General features: G+C 34.7%; 1 protein-coding gene across 1 annotated transcript in view; it reads left to right on the top strand.

Moving 5' to 3' along the window:
* Positions 1-22,972, top strand: part of Ccdc178 (coiled-coil domain containing 178) — a 349,129-nt gene that overhangs the window by 309,548 nt on the left and 16,609 nt on the right. Inside the window, exon 19 of the mRNA XM_076836870.2 lies at positions 671-805. Within this exon, the coding sequence (XP_076692985.1) occupies positions 671-805 (135 nt within the window). The remainder of the gene's footprint in view (positions 1-670; positions 806-22,972) is intronic.

Below are 22,972 nucleotides of genomic sequence, written 5' to 3' on the forward strand. Positions count from 1 at the left end.
AAACATTGCGCCCACTGTATTCCCATGCAGTGACATGTTTCCATGTCACATGGTCAGAGGGAGGTAGAGTAATAAGGAGTTCTAGCTGGAAATTTCTTTCCTGTTATTGTTCTCCCTCCGCAGTTGATGGCTAAGTTAATTCTCTTTAGTTTTGTCATGCTCTGAAGCACACATTTCCAGGCAATGGTAAGCTTTATGAGGGAGAAAAAAAAAAAAAAAAGAAACCACAATGTCCATCAAAGTCTTCAAGTTACATTTTTAAACTTTGGCCTGACCTGATGTGCCATTCCAAAAAGCTTCAAAAGATTATTTTTTAAAGAAAGGTTCAATATGTCCCGAGGCTATCGGTTTTGAGTTAAACTGGGTGAAGTAGAAATATTTTACTCATCAGCTTTGCAGTCACAGAGTTTGCCTCAGCTAGAACAAAACTGCTGAGGCATTTAGAGAAAATTAACCCCCCATCCTGGCGGCCAGATGTGACTGGTTTCTGATGAATGCACATGAGTGGGCTGAAAAATCAAGGGAGTGTGAAATTCCTGTCAGGTCCGTACAGAGCAGAATGGGCCATTGACTGCTTTCTATATTTCCCTCCATCATTCTTCTTGAACACTGCCATTAATTTCCTCTCCTCCTCTGACTTGTGTTTTTTTCCCCTCCCTCTTGCCTTTAGCTCTGTCAGCTGCACAGAAAGCTCCACACAAAGTGGCAGGAGTACTTCAGACTGGTGGTCCTCTTCAGCCAGATACAGCTGGACAAGTTCCAGGCAGAATCTCAGGAGGGTATTCAGAAAATATTAGCTGTGCAGGTAGGTGATTGCAGGGAAGTAGGAAAGATCATTCTGATCTAGATTGAAAAGCAAATGATGGGTAGTGTGATGAAGCATTAAAACCATATCCCATCAGAGTTTTATAAATTTTTAACCTCTTTAATAAACTGGGATTGCATGAAGGATGAATTCAGTAACTTAGCACATACACCATGCATACTTTGGGGGAAAAGGGAGATTTGACTTATTTCTCACAAACCTCAGAACAGATTTTTTATACATACATTTGGCATAAGTGTATTTTTTTTTTTCCTTTCAAATCTTCAGGCTTTGCAGATGCCATTTTGGCTGTTTAAAAGATGTTGACAACAGTTACTTTGCGACACTGTTGTGCAAAATCTGCTTTGGTGAAAACCCTGTTATGTTTATTCTGTTTAACTATTGTCTTTCCTTTTTTGCTTTGCAAGAGGCTCGTCCTCCTCCCATGCAGATTTGGAGATGACTCTGTTTGAAAAACAAGCCATTTGGGATTAGCATGAAACTGTGGTTCTACAAGCATGTAACATTTTGCCATCTTTGTTTCTGTAAAAATATTTAGTGAATCAACTGCCTTTAAGACGGAAATATTTTAGAAATCCCTGTGAAGACTATTACGGCAATATTTCTTAAAATATTTCAAATGAATGTTTTGCCACTTCAAATGTTGAAAGATGTGTCAAACATGACCTCACAAAGGAAAATATCACAACTTTGTTCTATAAAAAAATAGAATATCTATTCTATGATAAACAAAAATAATATCACATGCTCTTTAAAAACCATTTTCGATAATTTACAATATAAGCAATGAATGCCAAACTCCAAACCAAATCTTTTTTTTTTAACATTTTCATTACACATGCACGTTATGGTGCTTTTACTACAAATAAGGAAAAGTGCTTTGCAAAACATTTCTGAAGCTACAAAGCTATTTCAAATTTCATTTTCACTGATGTCTATTTTCCTCTGATGATGGCACATTGTGTGTGTGCATGTGTGCTGTATATATGGTTTCCATTGATGATGGATTATAACAAAAAGTTTTAAAAATAGAAAATTAAAAGAAAGCTTTTAAAAGGGAGTGATTAACACATGTAGGTTAACAAAAATTTATATACAAACTTGAGTATAAACTACAATTTCATTAATTTAGAAGTCAGGAGCATTTTGTTTTCCTTAAAAAATCTGTTAACATATAATGCATTAATAATTATGTGGTGGCTATGGCCTGTGATTTCCTTTTAAATATTCACAGGTTATCTGCACATTCTGATTAGTCTAAGAAAAAGTTCCATACTTCTGCCTAAATATAAATGCTCTTAAAAATCTTACAAATAATCAATTCTCACTGTGAATTATGATGTATTTTTTTAAATACTGAAAATGACATTGGAATATCTGTGAGTTTTTAATCCATAACCTTCAACAATATTTATTCTAATTTTCATTAGAAATTCACCAACATATTCTTTACCCAATTTGGTTTTAAATTGCTTATTTTTATGGCTATTACATACAATGGAAATGAAGGGACAGGCTAGGCTAGGTGGGAACATCTACCTGGCATCTAAAGACACAGCAGCCAGCTTGGATTTTGTTTAGGAAACTTGAGGAGCAAGAAGTTAGTGTCTTCTTATCTGCAAGAAATACCTTTAAGTTAGTCTTTAATAAAAATGTAAAAAGCAAGTCTCAGGATCATGCTACACAACTGTGCAGAGATGTGCAATCCTCTGGGTGGGAGTGGGGATGGAGTCTAAAACATTTCAGCGTGGTGCACACTGACCTAGGCACCCCAGCTGCTGCTAGCCTTCCTAGCCCCAATCTCCCTCCACATTAAGTCCTTCAGTCTCTTTCTGCCACTGTAAACTTCTCACTCATCATGACACTTGCTGTTTAAGCCTTTCTTTCACTCCTATGAGCAAGCTCATCTTTGCTTTATTTGTTAAAGAACACCTCTCTTAATTCAATCACCTGGTCTACAAAGTCTTCCCTGAGTCCTTCCCCACCTGCCATTGCCACATGAATCAACTTCTGTCTCCTTGGACCTCCTGCTGCACATTGGACATATCACTGTATTAGAAGTGTATTTCCATCTGCTAACTTGCCCTGCTTGTGGACAAGTGCTCCTTTCTAGAAGTTACTAAGCTCTTTCAGGGCCTTACTCCATGAGTGAAACCCATTCAATTCTCCCTCAGTTGTTTTTAGGGTGGAGAGAAGCTAGGTAACTAAAGGAATTTGATAGAACCACATGCCTACCTTTGTTTGGGTTTATATCCCATATTTTTTTTAAAGAAAAACCTGTGATGTAATATGTTTGTGGAGTGAGTCTGTGGGTAGCAGTATATACAGTTGATTCAATATGGCTAAACATCGCTTAACAGACCAAATGCTGTTGTTATCCATTTTCATGATTTAACCTCAGGATTCCTTTAAGTGTCAATTTAGAGGAGGATAAATTATGCTTTATATTTTGAAATTGTATTCAAGTGATACCATAAGATATTCATGAAGTATTGGATAAGAAAATCATTTGATGAATCTTTTGAAAAATTAATTGTGTATACTGATATTGAGCTAAATCAATTCAAAATAAATTTTACACAGCTAAAAAAAAAAATTCTTCATCCTTGCACACTTGGAGCAATTCCTTTCAGGACCACTAAAAGGCAGGGATACAGATCTGCAGTTGGCAGAAAACCAGGTGGACCAGATAAGCTTTTGAATGATATGATCAACCAGAAACCTGTAAGATGAATGGTAACTGGAATAAAGAATTGGCACATTTTACTTCAAAGCTTTTTCTATGAAAAAGATTTAGGGATTTTAGTTGACCCCAATTTTAATATGAACCAAAGCGAACTACTACCACCTGGGAACCAAAAGCATGTGCTAGCACTAGCAATCATATAAGACTTTTTCACTCTGACAGTGTTTGGAATATTTAATGTGATTATTATTCAATTTTTCTATCATTTTTTGTTTTATTTTCAATATGTTTAACCTGTGATGTTTAATGCTTTTATGGCATCTTATTTAGAAAAAAAGGCCAAGCACCAATGAGTTGTTCAAATGAGAGATTGTGATGTAACTACCGGGACTTAGTGTGATCTAGTCTCAGTAAGCAAACATCTTTTTGTCTGGACTTTTTCTTAAAGTGAGTATGTGCAGGATTTTATATAATTTGGAAAGCATAGTTTTAGGACCATATTGACACTCTAGAGAGCAGCACTATAAGAAGATCAAGGAGAGGGAGAAATATAGAAAATTTGATTATTTAACCATAAAAGGAAAAGGCTTTGAAAAGTCAAATATCTGAAGGGCTATATGTGAAGGTTGGTATTTACTTTATTGAGCTCTAGAAACCAACATTGGGACCAAAGAATGGAAGAGGTTAAAAGATGGATTTGGGCCAAACAAGAATAAATTTGCTCTTGAGTATTGCTGTCCAAATGTGCACTACTGATCCTCAACCAGAAGGCAGATGAACACAGACCAGGTTTATTAGGAACTACACTGGTTGAGGGGAAGCTAGTAGACTGAGTCAGAGGCACATGCTTAGGGCTGTACTTCTCCTAGGCTGTCACCTTGACCTCTATGCACACATATTGATGTGCTGTGCCTCCCTACCCAGTAGTACATAAGCCTTCTCAACTAATATTCATGTCTTATTTGTTCATCTTTGTCTCCCTGGAACCAACTACATTTCTGGAAATGTGATGAGTACAAAAATTTTGTTGAGTTAATGAATTGATTATTAAGATAAATATGATAAGCTCATAGGTTCTTTCCAGCTCTAGCTGCCCGCAGTTTTGCATGTTAGTAAACAAAAACATTTGCTAGTTGTTTTGCTGGGAATTTTAATGGCACAGAAGTGATATTTTCATTCATTTAACACGCACGCGCACGTGTGCGTGCGAGTACACTCACACACACACACACACACACACACACACCACAAAATGCACATATAAATAAATACATAAGGCCCACCTAAGTTCCTGTATCTGGAAGGGAAATGAAAGGAAGCCAGAAAAAAACACAGAACAAAAATCCCAAATCATTTAGCAATATTATATAAAAGAAAATCTGAATCTTTGTAAAATCTACAGAACTTATTTTAAAATATGCATTTTGAACTTTTGAAACATATACTTTTAGAGATACTATGCTTGAGGAATAATATTGCTAAATCTTACTGTTAAATTGTAGATAATAATAAATATAGTTTCAATAATTTAAAATGTCTGTTAGAGGTCTGGAAATAAGATTTGTCATTCCAGAACTACAAGAGGGAAAATAAAAGTACCATAAAAATTGAACAATTCAAACTGCAGGACGGAAAAAGGAAGGGCATTAAAATATACAAAGAGCAAATGCATTAGTGATTATAATTACTGTAAATAGTTTCCTTACACAGTTGAAAGCTGTAGATTTACAGATTAGTCATAAAAGTAAAAGCCATGTTATTTAGAAGAGATGTACCTCAAGCAAATAGAAATTTAATAAAAAGCATGAAACAAAAAGGTCTAATCTAAAAGAAGAGAAACTTTGAGGCAAAAAATAATTAGACACTCAGATTTGAGTATTTATATTGATAAAAGATAAAATGTGTTATGATTTGTCAATCATGAACTTAATGCACATGACAGCACAGCTTCAGAATACATGAAGTAAGATCTGGTTTAAACCCACGAAAAATTTCGTATCACAATGGGAAATATTAGCATATATTCTTGAATTTTTTAAAAGTAGAAGAAAAAAGAACACCACTTGATATAATCGCAAAGATATCCAACTGTAGAAAATATATATAACTGTATAAAGACAGATTAAAGGAAAAGGCTATGTTTTGTTCAAGATATACTGAGAAACAATTGCTAACAAGAGCAACAGTGTATTCATTCTAATAAAAATGACAAAACAGTTTAGAAAATATAATCCTTAACCTCATAAAATGATCTTGATAACTTGATAAATGAGGCACAGAGATACTGCTTAAGAAAAGGGCAAGACTATCATTATTTTCTGATACTATTGTGTTTCTGTTATCTAGGAAAATAAACTGAAAAAAGCAATAGAACTAATGAGACAGTTATTTAACATGACAACCTGAAATATAAAGCTCCTAAGAATAAACAACAAAAGAGATGGTACAGTCCTTTCAGGGAGAGCTATTAAAAACTACTGAAAAGACATAAGCAAATATCTAACTAAAATTAAATATACATCATTTCCATAAATGAGAAGATTATATTTAGAGGATACTAACTACAATCATGCTCAAAACCCAATGAAGATTTTTCACTGAAGCTCAAGAAAGGATTATAAATGCATCCACAGATAAAAATTCAAAAGAATACCTCTGACTTTTTTTTTTTTTTTTTTTAGAAGAAAAGAGTTGTTGAGTTGGAGTTAGGAACTTAAGCTCCTTTAGAGCAAAGTGTAGCCAAAAGCGAATAATCCATAAAATTTGAACAATGTATAGATTCAGGCATGGAGAAAAATTCAGAACAAAGTACTTGAATGTTTTTTTTTAGAGAGTCACATAGTGAATATTTACAGTTTTGCAATTCGGAAAGTCTGAGCTGAAATGACAACTCTTCCTTGTAGTAGGAGAACGGCCATGGACTATCCTACATGAATGGATGTCCTGGGTCCCAATAAAACTTTATTCACAAAACCAGCAGCAGGCCTGAGGCTGATCACCAAGATAGAGAATCCAAGAAAATCCCACAAATATTTGGAATCTAGAATATAGCAAGAGTGGGATTTCAAATTGTGTATTCTGAGGGTGGATTATTTATTTGTCATCTGTGGGCTAATGTATTTTTATGTAATATATTAATAATGCTTACTCAATAATCTATATAATCTATTATACATATTTATAATAATCTACTTTGTGTATTTATATAGATATAGAGGAAGAATTTACACATCCATGATCTTTTAAAAATAAACAGTATTATGTAGCTTTGAGTTAGAATTAGGAAATCCTTATTGAAAGTACTGTTAAATTTGACTGCATAAAAATAAAAACTTCTCAATAAAAAAAATCAAGAATCAATAAATGGGATGAATTCAAACTAAAAAGCTTCTTCTCAGCAAAGGAAACAATCAATAACATGAAGAGAGAGCCTACAAATGGGAGAAAATCTTTCCCACCTGCATCTTAATTCGAGCATTCATCTCCAGGATATATAAAAAACTCAAAAAACTCAACACCAAAATCAAATAACCCAATCAATAAATGGACTAAGGAACTTAACAAACACTTCACAGAAGAAATGCAATTAATCAACAAATATACAAAAAATGTTCAACATTTCTAGCAATTAGAGAAATGCAAATCAAAACTACTATTTCATCTCACTCCAGTCAGAATGGCAATTATCAAGAATACAAGCAACAATAAATGTTGGCAAGGATGTGGGGAAAAGGTACACCTTACATTGGTGGTAGGACTTCAAATTGGCATAACCATTCTGGAAAGCAGTGTGGAGATTCCTCAGAAAACTTCAAATGGAACCACTATTTGACCCAGCTATCCCACTCCTCGGTTTATAAAAAAAGGACTTCAAATCAGCATACTACAGTGATGCAGCCACGTCAACGTTAATGGCAGCTCAATTCACAGTAAGTAAACTATGGAACCAACCTAAATGTCCTTTCACAGATGAATGGATAAAGAAAATGTAGTATACGTACACAATGGAGTATTACTCAGGCTTAAAGAAGAATGAAATTATGGCATTTGCAGGTAAATGGATGGAACTGGAGAATATCATGCTAAGTGAAATAAGCCAACCCCCCAAAACCAAAGCCCAAATGTTTTCTCTGATATGCAGATGCTAATTCACAATAAGGAGTTGGAGGGGAGGTCAGCTAGGGATAGAGGTTCTTTGGATTAGACAGATAAGAGTGAAGGGAGGGAAGAGGGTATGGGGGTAGGAAGAATAGTAGTATGAAGCAGACATTATCACCCTATGTGCATATATGACTACATGACCAGTGTGATTCTGCACCATGTACAACCAGAAGAATGAGAAGTTATACTCCATTTATGTATGGTGTGTCAAAACCATTCTACTGTCATGTAAAACTAATTAGAACAAATTTAAATTTTTTCTTAATCCCTAAGGAGCCTAGGGGGAAAATTGCAGTATTTATAATATAATACAGTTAATATAAAAATAACCTAAGCAGTCTTCAAATCAATATAAAAGAATACAACCTAAAAGGAAAACAGACCTATTTCAGAATACACTGTTAAAGGACATGAAAAAAATGCTCAATATCTGACGTACTAAAGGAAAAAAAATTAACAGTAAGTAAAAATATACTTTATTTTCAACCATTGTGCTAACACATTTTTTAAGATATTAGTTAGTGTCTATAAAAGAGTGTAAACTGTCATATTATGTCTAGGACTATGTTGTTCTATTACCAAAATTTAAAATCTTGCCTGCTTTAATAGAATAATCACATTTTATACTAGAGAAATATTCCCAGTTTTGTATAAAAAGGTATAATCTAAAGTTTTCCATAGTAGTATTACTTGTGGTGGTGAAAAAATGGGCATAAGATGAATGTCCAATATAAGAAGAGATAAATAAGCAGAAGTATGTCTAAAATATGCAAACTAAGCTGAAATTTTAAATAATGGGGAGGAACTTTGTACAGACAAGAAATTACTTCTAAGAAATATTAAGAGGAAGACAATTTACAGAAAAACATCCTAGGTAAATCATTTAAATTATAAAAACTAAATGTATAATGTATTTGGTATTTTAATATTCTATATTTTGGTAGAATTTATAATTTTTTCTATAGCCATACATGTTTAAACCCACAGAAATAGGCCTAAAATCATTGATATTAGTGGCTGACTTTGACAAAGGGAGTAGGATTTGTGGTCTGTGTGGTTCAAGAGGTTGGTGAGAAAGGAATTTCACTCATGTTTGCTCATGTATTGAAATATTTTATTTTGTTTTACAATTTACCTATTAGGCAAATAATTATTGGAAACTTACAATGTACCCAGTCACTGTTCTGGGTACTGGAGGTACAGTAATAAATAAAACAGACAAAAGTTCTTATCCTTATGGAACTTAATCCCAGTGGGAGAAGCAAGGCAGTACCGAAACAAGTTAAAGATACAGTAGTGCTGTCTGCAAAGGATAAAAAATAAAATAGAGGATGAGCATATGAAATGACAGAATAGGTACAAATTTGCATTTGAAAATAATTTTGCATTATAAATTGTGTAATTAAATATTTCAAAGAGTGAACCTTTAAAACTTCCTCGTTTCTGCATGGAACTGAGAATACAGAATTATCTGCCCTGAATAGCACAGTTTGAGTTTTGGTGTGCATGGTCAGTGAGTTGGTTGGCTTATTGCTTGCTTAGTATCATCTAGGATGTGAAAATGGTATAAAAACCCTATATCCTGAGATCACTGTGAGAATTATGTGTGCCTTTCACATAATAAACAATTGACTAGCATAGCTTACTTTCTTCTCTTTTTTGCCTGATATTATTTTAAGGTGATTTAAAAGTATAACAATTTCTTGCCCAAATTTGTGACTGTCACTAGTTATAAAAGCATTTATATGTTCTAATATTTTCACCGTCAAGAATTTGCAACACAAGAGCTAGGGTATAGCTCAGTGGTACAGCACCCACCTAGCATGTACAAGCTCCTGTGTTCTATCTTCAGCCACACACACACACACACACACACACACACACACACACACACACAGAACTTGTAACTCTATGTCGGACATTATTTCAAACTTTCGGGAATTCAAGAAACTACATATAGGGACACAACACCTCTGGCCAAATAACATAATGAAAGAAATGCTTGGTTGATTTCAATTTTTCTGATTCCTGCCTCAGCTTTTAAGGTATGCATAAGCACATAAACAAAAAGAAAAATTAACTGTTCTTAGTTAAAACATTCAAATAAAAGAGCCACATTTTACCAAATATCTTTCTTTTGAGATGTAAAATCAGCATTCCACTCTCATCCAAAGCTGACTATTACAGCTAAGAAATAAATATCTGTTGCCAAGAGTCATTTCAGTGTCAGAATATGGTGTCTGAAAGGGAAAAGAGCTCATTTCTTCTCTAGCCCTACCTTTAGGACTTATTATCTCATTATCCTTCTATGGTGAAATTATGCCTCTAGAATTTCATTTTGATTGATATGTGGGGAAAATGTAAAATATGTAATTTCATAACATATTGAAGCACTGAATTCACACCATATTTATTGAATACCAATATAATACATACAATACATATCATAGCCTTGGACCTTAAGCAATTTACAACTAAGATGAAGAATACCAATTAATTTTAAGACATATTTCTTGGGTATCTACTGTGGGAAAGGTATTTTACTGCACACTAGAAGTCCAAAAGTGGAAGATATAATCTCTGTTTACAAGAAGTGAAAAATATCACAGTGGAAGAGGTCACAATATATTATGTAAACAGAAATGAAGGCAAGAAGGACAGTTAGTTTAACCTGAGAATGGAAGGAGATTCCTAAACTCTGTTTTGAAGGTTCAGGGAAACATCAACAAAAGGTGGATTGGGGAGACAGCACATTGTACAGGGGAAACAAAAAGCAATTTGGTATTAGTAGAGCATAAAACGCAAGACAGGGAGTATCAGAGATGAAAGGAAGAGGCAGATTAAAACAATATTAGGAGTTAATTAGTTACATGGTTAAATGTTACTAGGAACAAACAACAAACTTTATGGTTGGCCAAAATGCAAGCAGAGAGCATTCCTTAGGCCTGATTTCAAGGAAACACCTTTGTCAAAGAATGAGAGTGAAAGGCATTCAGCAATGTATATAAATGGAGAAAGAGGAGGGGTTTGTGGGGGTTGTAGAGGTGGGTGCAGCTTAAAGCAGAGCAAGCCTGGAGACCTAGCAAACAGACTCCAGGGATATGACAGAGATATTCATTTTGTTGTTTCTTTTTAACAAAGCATCTATCCAGTCCCTACTGTGTGCCAGTGTTCTTGGTGCTTTATAAATCCTAATCAGTGTGATTTTCAAGGAATCCTGTGAGTTGCTGTCAAAGTATCCCATTTCATGGAAAAGGACACTGGAGCATAGGGAGTAATATGTTTTGCCCAGGGTTCCATAGCTTAAATCCAGGCAGTTTGGCTGCAGGGTACCTGCCCTTGACCTCTTTGCCAAAGCAATTCTGTGTTACTGAGATTAGATGATGTCAGAGGAAGGCAATAAGAAATAAGAGCCAAGTAAAGTCTTTAACAAAGCCACAAATATCAGACTGGTTAATTTAGGTTTGACATCCCAGGAGTGCACAAAATGTTCAATAAATAATTTTTGACCATCCAGCCACCAAAACAAGTGCTAAAATATTAGCATGTACTTCTTAGATATTTCTTTACACAGTATTTGTATGAATGAACTTACCCTCTACCCATGGGGGGAGTACACTCAAACCATAAAAAGTATAATATTGTAATTTTGGAGAAACACATGAATTACTGGGTCAATTATTTCAAAGAACCTCCCTAAAGATGCACCCACTGTGTGTGTGTGTGTGTGTGTGTGTGTGTGTGTAGGTGTATACACACACACACACACACATATATATATGTGTATGTATATATATATATATATATATATATATATATATATATATATATATATATATAATTTAACTCCTGAAAACCAAAGATAAAGCAACAGTCTTAAAAGCAGCCAGAAAATTAACATTTCATCAAAAACAATGAAGAACAGAAGACATAGCAGAATATCTCTAGACTGGTGAAAGAAAAACAAAAACAATCAAACCAAAATATCCTGATCAGCAAAAATATCTTTCAAAAATTAGGGCAGATAGCACTAGAAGGAAATTTGAGGGGAAAACATCAGATATGACAGATATGTAGGTAAAATTAAATGATTTTTATTGTCTTATATTTACTGAAAAGAATTAAATTTTAAGTATGAAATTATAGTGTTATAGGTAGTGTTTATAACAAAAATGCATGTAAAATAAATGAGAGCCATAATATAAAAGATGAGAGGATAAATATAGTTATTCTGTTACATGTTTATTTAATATGAATGTTATGATATTGACCCTAAGGAAACCAGGGGAAGAAGGCATATTATAAATCCCAACATTACATATCGAAGGAGATACAGCAAAAAGCCAATATAAAAACTAACAAAGAATACTAAAAAACTATATGATTAGCCTAAAAAGAAGCAGAAAAGGAAAAACAGAAATAAACCAAAAACATTGGAACAAATTTATGGAAAATAGAAAATAGATGGCACTAAATGCATCTCGTAAGTTATATTAAATGACTAGACTAAAAATCCCAGTTTAAAAAACAGATCTAGTCACATTAGATAACATTCAAGATTCAATTTTATATTATCTCTCAAGGTATACATTAGAAGTAAAGCAACTAATGGGTTGAAAGTAAACAGAAAAGTCATACCATACAACACCAAGCCTACTGGTGTCAGAAGCCTCTATTAATATCAAATAAATGAAACTTCACAACTCGAAATGCTATCAGGAATATAAAGGGTTATTTCATAAAGGGATTCAATTAATAAATCACTTGTAATGATCCTATGCATGCATCTTATAAGAAAGCTTCAAATTATCTAAAGCAATTATTGAGAAAAAATAATAGAAATTTAAAAAGCACAATTACAGTTTGAGATTTCAATGTTCCTGTCTCAGAAATGGATAAAACATGAAGACAAAAACCTCAGTAAAAATAGGGGCAATTTGATCAACCTCATAAACCAACTTGACCTGCCTAACATTTTGAGAAAAACGCATTCAAAGATGGCCGAATTTGCATTATGTTGAAGTACATATGAACATTTCCAAATATAGACTATATATTAAGTCTAGAAACAAGTCTTAATTTAACTCATTGGAATAGTAAGTAATATATTTTTGACCATGTATAATTTTGAAATTATTAAAACTGAATGATTAAAAGATATTTGAAAAATCCCCCAAATGTTGGGAAATCAAATCACATACTTCTAAAAATTGATTCTAAAGAAAATTTAGGCAACATTTTGAAGAAAATTTTAAAAGTTCATACAAGATTAACAATATCCACAGCTGCCTGTAGGTAAGAATTGTAGCACTACTTCATCTATTTCCTTTCATATGAAGGTAAATAAAGGAAAACCTTCATTAAGATGTTGCTATCCAAGATAAAAATAGTAATTTCACAGATATATCAATATTAGGTAGCTTCAGGAGGCTAATGAAGCCTTTCTCAATACTAACTTCCATGAGTTAAATTCTCTAATCCCTTGAGTTTGTTAAATAACGTGTAAAACCAAAACAAATACCTTATTTCATTTTAAAATAAACTCATTTATTTTTGATTGTTTTATTTTGAAATATAGATTTTATGTGTTCCGTGTTTACTCTTATGTGCTTAAGTTTATGGTTTTTTCCTTAAACTTAACAACAACCAAAAAAAAAAAATACCTAGCCTTTTTTTTAATCCACTTTAAGCCCGCAGTACATTTTTCAACTGAAGAAGCCATGTCAACGGTGTGGGGGAGATGAGCTTTTCAAAGACAGAACTTTAAGTTTGAAAATTAGTAACTAATGGAGCATATCCAGTAGGTATTTTTCATACAACTTAGCGTCATCATTGCATGATGATGATGCTTTGATGTGAGATTAACCCAGACACATAATTTTTCATTCAAAAGTATCAAGATTGTAAAACAATGAGCAATGCCATTACAACAAGTGGTAAACATTAGGATAAAATCTTAAAGGGAAAAATTGTAAAGAGGTGAAATATGAAGGAGGCTTATTCACAAATGGTGTTGAATCTATTATATTTGATAGGTAGACAAAATATTAGGAAGATTAAGAAAAGGACTCAGTAAAACGATGTGGAAATGGTATGTTACAGAGTTAAGACAAACAAGTCTCGATATTGTTTGATTGATGTAAAGTGCATGCCAACTAAGAAGTGAAGTTTGATACACTACATATGCTACCTCAATCCACGCAATGGAATAAGTTTCAACTTTGGCTTTTTATTCTTGATACGAATCTGCATGGATTATCATTTAACAGGGCCAACACTTGACTTGAAAAGTCTTCTCATTCCTTTCCCCTATATATCCCTCAGCTGTAAAGTGAATATGTTCTGAAACAATTCTCATGTTCTCTCTGAAATGAACTTGAGTCCAGACAAACATAAGAATAAATTTGTCATACGCTTACACAGCAGACTTTGATTTCATGAATAGCTGAATGGCTAGTGATGACAACCCTCTCAGGTAAAAGAGAGGCTTATCCATTTGTGGGCTTTGATAACCAGGTGCAGAGAGTAGAGGCATTTGTCCAAAGACGACCAGCAAGTAATGACTCTTTGAATTAATGCTTGGTCCATGTGATTTCTACCCTAAATCCCTCCTCATTAAAAATTGACCTATGATCTCTTCAGATTGAGTCCCTGTTTAAGTCACTCTACTCTCAATCAACTCTCAGAATAGAGCAGATGGTGGACTCACAAAAAGATCTCAGGTTGGGTCAGTTAAGTCATGAAAAAACAATAAAGGCCACTGCACTAATATTATGGGATGTATTGACCTCTTTGTTCCTTAACTGAACATGAGCCTGTTTCAAATTTTGCCACCAGGCCCTGAGTTTGAGAAATATCTATCGTTCTGTAGTACATACTTCATTCAGAATAACTCACTGAAGATAATTTCTTCACCAAAGCCAATCTGCATCAGATAAGTCCCTCTGTAATTGTAGTCACCTGAATTAATTATGATATTTCAACACAGCTCCAGTCAATGTGTTGATAGACATATCAGAGGGTATAAATACATCTATTGGAATGCTAACCATGGTTGCAAAGCAGATTATCTTATTTAAAGACACTGGTTTTAAAATTTAGACATTTAATTTAATTATCTTTTCCCAGAAGTATATAAGGAAATCGGAAACCTAGTGTGAATAACATTATCTTCACAGAAATGAAAACTTGCGAGAGCATTTTTTTTTTGCCACAAACTCAATAATTTTAGTATAATCACTAACTATGTTTTTGTTTTACAGAACCAGTATGATTTGGAAAAAGAATAAAATTGCTTTTAAAGTACAAAAATAATTATGAACCACTTGAAACGTAATGTCTGTGTTTTATTTCTCATCAGAATTCATTAGTGTGTAACATCAATAATTTAGCCCATCATTTGCCAACACTGACTTGGCTCAGTAGTTCAATCATGTAACCCTGTAAACTCACTTTCCATTAAAATGAATGTTGCTGACAAAGGATAACTAAAGAGATACTTCATTTATTAACTAAAGAGGTACTTCATTTATCAACATTTTTAAATTAGGAGTTTGGGGCCACAGAAGCTTAGCTGGATGATTTATTTGAAGGATCTTTATATTAGACCTAAAGACTTGTTCCAAATCATACGATGCTTCCCACAAAGATAATCGCGTTTCATTTGTGTAACACGTGACTCGGGGCTCTCTCTTTGGAGGCAGACATAGCCACCTGCAGGGAATCAAATGACCTACCCGAATGAAAACTTGACTGCTTACTGTAAAATTAAGAAATGTGCTGCACTCTCCTCTTTTTGATTTACTTTTTTTTCCTGTTGGGCATATTTCCTACAAAACCTACAATGTGGCATCCAATATGCTAACATCCTGACATTAAAATTGATTTGAAGTACTAAGAGAAAAAGACTAAAATTAATTAGTGATGAGTGTAAGCCACCCCAGCATTTGCAAATCGTACCTTAGTACCATCATCCTCAGTTACCATGGAGGATGGTTCCAAGACACCTCCCCACAGCATACCAAAATTCACAATGCTCAAGTTCTTTGTATAAAACAGTGTAGGCATTTGCATATAATCTATGCACATCCTCTCATTTACTTTAAATCATCTCTAGATTTCTTGTAATACCTAGCACAATATAAATGCTATGTGAAGAGTTGTTGTACTGCATCGTTTAGGAAATAATAACCAGGAAAAAAAAGTCTGCACATGTTCAGTAGAGATGGCAATTTTTTTTTCTCCAATATTTTTGATTCACGGTTGGTTGAATCCACGAATGTGGAACCTCTGGATAAAGAAGGATGACTGTACATTCAAATTCCTCATTGCTTACTCCTGACCTACATGTTCCCAGATTCAAATGCCTACAGATGTTACTCACACTGTTTTGAACAAGATAGTTTGATTTTTACAGAGTTGATCCCACACCCTGCTACATTGACATCACACCATTTTGGATGCAAAAAAAAAAAAGCAAACAAGCAGATAAACAAAATCATCTGCTGTGCAGAGAGCAAAGCATGGAATAAAATGCTTATATATGTCGAGGGTTTCATCTCATCAGCCTTTAAACATGCATCCTTGCAAATACCACAGCACCGCATGATCAGATCGTTTCTTGCTTTTTTCATAATAAATTAAATGCATGTTTCTTATTAAAAACTGTTTTGTACAATGAGGAGGATCTCGGCATTTAGCCTCAGAGTTGCCAGCTGGCATCTTTCCCTGTTTTGGATCAAAAAGTTCTCAGCCAACTGATTCATTCAAAAGTCAAAATCCAGGGCTGAGGTTGGATTATAAAATGTTATCTTCACTGGATCAAAACTACTTTCTTCTTTCTCATCTCTTCTCATACCCCTGCTATCTTTCTTATGCCTTGTAAAAGTTCAGGTAGGGGGAAAAAAAAACTCAAACATTTTGAATAAGAAATTATTCACTGCACATGCCTTTTTAGTATGTTCTATGGGCTATTTTGTGAAGAAAGAGAGAAAATTTATCTTTATCAATACAAATAGCTTCTGAGGACAAGTGGCAAGTTCCTGCGTCGTTCATCGGCTCCATTTCTACAGCACCACTTTATATTTTCCATTTGTGTGTATTTTAATTTGGGCCTGTCACAATTGACCCTTGGAAGGAAGATTTTGTTAAGCCCATTTTACAGATTAATTAACTCCAAAGACAGATATGAACTGGTCCCAATGGCATGGCTCACATGTGGGAGAGACAGGTTTAAATCACACGTTTTCTAATTCCCAATCCAGATCGTGCCAGTTGAGCAGGCCACTGCTGTGGGGCTTGGGGGTTAAGGGTGGGAAAAGTGTGGATTTATTGTGGAAGACCATGAAAGACAGACAAATCAATACTGGATGCAGCTAATAGTGAACAGTCATTTTAAGAGTTATAGTATAAAAGTGACATCTTAAAGAGAAACTTATCTAAGCTAAATTCTCAGTGAAAATATTTTGGAAATGGAGTTGACAATTTACTCCAAAAATGTAGGTACACATAAGATTGTGCTTTAGAAGAGCCACAGAGGAAATGAAGAAGGGAAAAATAATGGACCTCCCACAGGCACAATTGTACAGACCTATTAGCATAAAGGATTCATTAGATGAGCAACAATTACAACAAAATGACCCAAAGCTCTGTAGCCAAGGATAATCATAGGAATGAGAAAAATTGGTAGGGTCCAAGGTGAAGGATCCCTTTTATGTCATACAGAGCTTAAGGAGGAAGCAGAGTCATATATGAAGATGAGCAACTAAAATGCTGATTGACACGCAGGTGGCTCAGAAAGACTGTTGTAACAAGTTTTATGAACAAACATTAAAACTATAAAATGGATGAACTTTGAGGAAGTTAATAAATAAAGAGAAAATCAGAGGAAGAGGAGCAAGTACTTTAGCAAATCCCTGGGTTCAACTGGAGGGAAGCATGATATCCATTCAAAGAGAAAGTATAGGAGATCAAGAGTTAGAGCGATAGTTATCGAATCACTGGCCAGAGCAATTAGACAGACGAAAGAAATTAAAGGCATAAAAATAGGAAAAGAAGAACTTAAATTATCACTATTTGCAGATGACATGATTCTATACCTAGCAGACCCAAAAGGGTCTACAAAGAAACTATTAGAGCTAATAAATGAATTCAGTAAAGTGGCAGGATATAAAATCAACACACATAAATCAAAGGCATTCCTGTATATCAGCGACAAATCCTCTGAAATGGAAATGAGGACAACCACTCCATTCACAATATCCCCCCAAAAAATAAAATACTTAGGAATCAACCTAACAAAAGAGGTGAAAGACTTATACAATGAAAACTACAGAACCCTAAAGAGAGAAATAGAAGAGGATCTTAGAAGATGGAAAAATATACCCTGTTCATGGATAGGCAGAACTAACATCATCAAAATGACAATATTACCAAAAGTTCTCTATAGGTTTAATGCAATACCAATCAAAATCCCAATGGCATTTCTTATAGAAATAGAGAAAGTAATCATGAAATTCATATGGAAAAATAAAAGACCCAGAATAGCAAAAACAATGCTAAGCAGGAAGGGTGAATCAGGCGGTATAGCGATACCAGACTTCAAACTATACTACAGAGCAATAGTAACAAAAACAGCATGGTACTGGTACCAAAACAGGCGGGTGGACCAATGGTACAGAATAGAGGACACAGAAACCAACCCACAAAACTACAACTATCTTATATTTGATAAAGGGGCTAAAAGCATGCAATGGAGGAAGGATAGCATCTTCAACAAATGGTGCTGGGAAAACTGGAAATCCATATGCAACAAAATGAAACTGAATCCCTTTCTCTCGCCATGCACTAAAGTTAACTCAAAATGGATCAAGGAGCTTGATATCAAATCAGAGACACGGCGTCTGATAGAAGAAAAAGTCGGCTACGATCTACATACTGTGGGGTCGGGCTCCAAATTCCTCAATAGGACACCCATAGCACAACAGTTAATAACTAGAATCAACAAATGGGACTTACTCAAACTAAAAAGTTTTTTCTCAGCAAAAGAAACAACAAGAGAGGTAAATAGGGAGCCTACATCCTGGGAACAAATCTTTACTCCTCACACTTCAGATAGAGCCCTAATATCCAGAGTATACAAAGAACTCAAAAAATTAGACAACAAGATAACAAATAACCCAATCAACAAATGGGCCAAAGACATGAACAGACACTTCTCAGAGGAGGACATACAATCAATCAACAAGTACATGAAAAAATGCTCACCATCCCTAGCAGTCAGAGAAATGCAAATCAAAACCACCCTAAGATACCATCTCACTCCAGTAAGATTGGCAGCCATTAGGAAGTCAAACAACAACAAGTGCTGGCGAGGATGTGGGGAAAAGGGTACACTTGTTCATTGTTGGTGGGACTGCAAATTGGTGCAGCCAATCTGGAAAGCAGTATGGAGATTTCTTGGAAAGTTGGGAATGGAACCACCATTTGACCCAGCTATTCCCCTTCTCGGTCTATTCCCTAAAGACCTAAATAGAGCATGCTACAGGGACACTGCTACATCGATGTTCATAGCAGCACAATTCACAATAGCAAGACTGTGGAACCAACCTAGATGCCCTTCAATAGACGAATGGATAAAAAAAATGTGGCATTTATACACAATGGAATATTACTCTGCATTAAGAAATGACAAAATCATAGAATTTGGAGGGAAATGGATGGCATTAGAGCAGATTATGCTGAGTGAAGCCAGCCAATCCCTAAAAAACAAATGCCAAATGTCTTCTTTGATATAAGGAGAGTAACTAAGAACAGAGTAGGGACGAAGAGCATGAGAAGAAGATTAACATTAAACAGGGACGAGAGGTGGGAGGGAAAGGGAGGGAGAAGGGAAATTGCATGGAAATGGAAGGAGACCCTCAGGGTTATACAAAATTACATACAAGAGGTAACGAGGGGAAAGGGAAAAATAATACAAGGGGGAGATATGAACTGCAGTAGAGTGGGTAGAGAGAGAAGAGGGGAGGGGAGGGGAGGGGAGGGGGGTAGTAACGGATAGGAAAGGCAGCAGAATACAACAGACCCTAGTATGGCAATATATAAATCAATGGAAGTGTAACTGATGTGATTCTGCAATTTGTAAACGGAGTAAAAATGGGAGTTCATAACCCACTTGAATCAAAGTGTGAAATATGATATATCAAGAACTATGTAATGTTTTGAACAACCAACAATAAAAAAATATAAAAAAAAAAAAAAAAAAAAAAAGAGTTAGAGCGAGAATGGAGTTTAGTTATGTAACCAAAATCACAGGAGGAAGGTTTTATGATGGCTGTCATCAGTGTCTGCAACTGCAGCTGAGAGCTTGTGTATGGTCTTAGACCCTTCAAGCTGCTATAACAAAATACCATCGGCTGGCTGTCTTATAAATAACAAACATTTATTTTGCCTCACTCAGAGGCTGTGAAATGCCAGGACAAGCAGCGATCAGATCAAGGATGTGTTGAGGGCATCTTTTCACTGAATCATCATGTAGTACAAAGTTCCAGGGAGATTTCCAGGACCACTTTTATAAGGTCACTTAATCTCTACTCACTTCCCAGAGGCCTCAACTCTTAAATACCACTGCATTGGGGATTAGGATATCATCCTAGAACTTTTGGTGGGGCACAAACACTCAGACCATGGCATATGGCTTTGAGATATGTTTCTGTTATTGAGCACATAATTTATCTGAAATGAAGACATCCTGTTTTATTCAAGCAATTTTAGATTTCACCTGGAATTTTAACTTGAAACTTTAGCCTGGAATGTGAGCATCTTACTCTCCAATGTATGGTTATTTTTCTTTAAGACTTCCCATGACCACTTATGTAGAGCAAAGATTTTAGTTAATTTTATTGGTAAAGAAGGAGCAAATGACTTTTCTACAGTAAACCCAAAGTTTGAAGATTTATTTTGTTTCTTGTTAACCTGTTGTGAAAAATTCCACAGTTGTGGCATCTGTTAAACCACATGGCTGTTTTAATGGAGTTATATGATATGACATATTAGCCATACTTAAACCATTATGACATAAACTGTTTATGCTGTATATGGTTGCTATTTATAAAATTTGAATAATTAGTTTTACATTTCCAAAAAGTCCACCAAAATGCATTTTTAAACTGTCCATGTACACTTATAAACATTGGGCATGAAAAGAAATACACAGAAATACAAATACACAGAAATACACAGGAGGCCAGTGTGTGAACTTTCCAAGTCCTCTTCCATACATCTAGTTTTATTAAACAGAAACATTCATGAATACTCCTTGATCTTTTCCATTTAAAAAATAGTTGTAGAAATTACAAAGCAAATAGTATAAGATGATACTTAACTCACTTTTCAGGCAAAATCAAAATGAAAAAATGTGTAAGATAGTACTTAGATGCAGGCAAATAAAAAAGACTTTTCACATGTATATCAGAAATGGACCTTGATAGCTGGCAAATGGATAAAAGAAAGACTCTTGGGGGAAACAATAATATAACAACTTTATTAGCAAAGAGAATAGAGACTGTATTTGTAGTTAAGTAGCACCTATTACTGAATACCTTGAGATAATGAAAACTTGTACAAATTCCTGTTGACCAAAAGAGATTATAGAACACTAAGAAAATGTGAATAGAAGTCAATCAGCAAATTCAAATGACACAAATTATAAGAGCTAAGTAAAATAGGTAATGAGTGTACCAAGTCACAGAAAGACAAGATGTTTGGCAAACATCTGAGGAGGGGTGAGGGAGAAAAAATAAAATAGAAACTTTGCATGGGCATAATATCAAACATCTGGGTAGGCTTTGTAGATATCAAATATAACCCAGAATTATTTCTGCTCTTATGAAAAAAATCTTAACCATAAAAAAAGAAAAGAGGCAGCGTTAGTGTGGTAAGTGCAATATCAAGGTAAAAGAGAGAGGTAGGAAGATTATCCAGACAAAGAACAAAGAAAATGCTAAGATCTAGACCTTAAAGAAAGACCTTGCACATTACTGGAATTACAATATTAATGTCCAATTTCCATAGAATGCAATTGGATTCTAGCTACAGATTAAGCAAAGAGGGCAATAGGAGCCAAATCTTGCAAGAAACTGTGTAGCTTGAAAAGAAGCATGTCCCCACTCAGATACCTTATCTGGGTGGAAAAAGAAGAAAGGGGACTTATGGGCATAAAGAAAAAAAGTGGAAGATAATAACATCTGAGTCTGAGAAAGCTTTTGTTGGGCTGGGGCTGGGGCTCAGTGGTAGAGTGCTTGCCTAGCATGTGTGAGGCACTGGGTTCCATCCTTAGTACCACATAAAAAATAAATAGATAAAATAGTTATATATATAAAAAAAGCTTTTGTATGAAGATATGTGCAAGGGAGAAGGTTGGTAGAGAATGGAAGGGATGGGGTGGTGTAGAGGTTTCATGACTATAGGTGAGGAAACTGATTAAGGTGCTGTTGTAGTGTATTCAGTTGGGACAGCTAATGACCAAAGGAGTGTAATGTCATTGCAGATAGGTATTTGGGAGATAATGAGGGAGTACAAATGACAAGACTTTTCTTTGACTGGATGTGGATCTCAGTTTCTAATTTACATACATCTTTTATTCCTCTGGGATTCCTGATTTGTGAATTCAACAGAACACTATCCTTCACCATTCATTCTTTCCTTCCTGTTTTTTTAAATGAGTAATTTTTGAATGACTAGTGAATTGAGGAAAGAGATAGAGCTCTATCTCTTTCCCTCCTGGGCACTCCAAGTCTTCTCTGTCATTGCCTCCCAGTTCTCTGTGTACCCTCACCATTCTCAGTCTTTTTCACTTTTTATTTTGAGACAAGGCCTTGCTAGGTTGCTGAGGGTCTTGCTAAATTGCCCAGTTGGGCCTCAAACTTGTGATCCTCTTGCCTCAGCCTCCCAAGTTGCTGGAATTACAGGAGTGCACCACCACGCTTGAATAGATTATTTTTTAATATCTCTAACATATTAATTGTTGTCTCAAAGCATGACACTTTTTATTTTCTTTTGTCAAATAGATTTAAACCCTGAAAAAATAATATATTTAGTTTTATATTCCAAATAAAGCTAGGTACAATATAAAATACATATTGTTTGAAATACACAAATATGTTCATATGATATTTGTGATAGATGCCCACAACATGTATATATGATATGTACAGTCCTAGATACTGTAGTAGTTTACCTCGATGGCAGACCACATATGCAAAAGTAGTCTCATGAGATTATGTCTCCTAATGATGTTGTGG

This window comes from Callospermophilus lateralis, chromosome 17 (genome assembly GCF_048772815.1).
Source record: "Callospermophilus lateralis isolate mCalLat2 chromosome 17, mCalLat2.hap1, whole genome shotgun sequence".
Lineage (NCBI taxonomy): Eukaryota > Metazoa > Chordata > Mammalia > Rodentia > Sciuridae > Callospermophilus > Callospermophilus lateralis.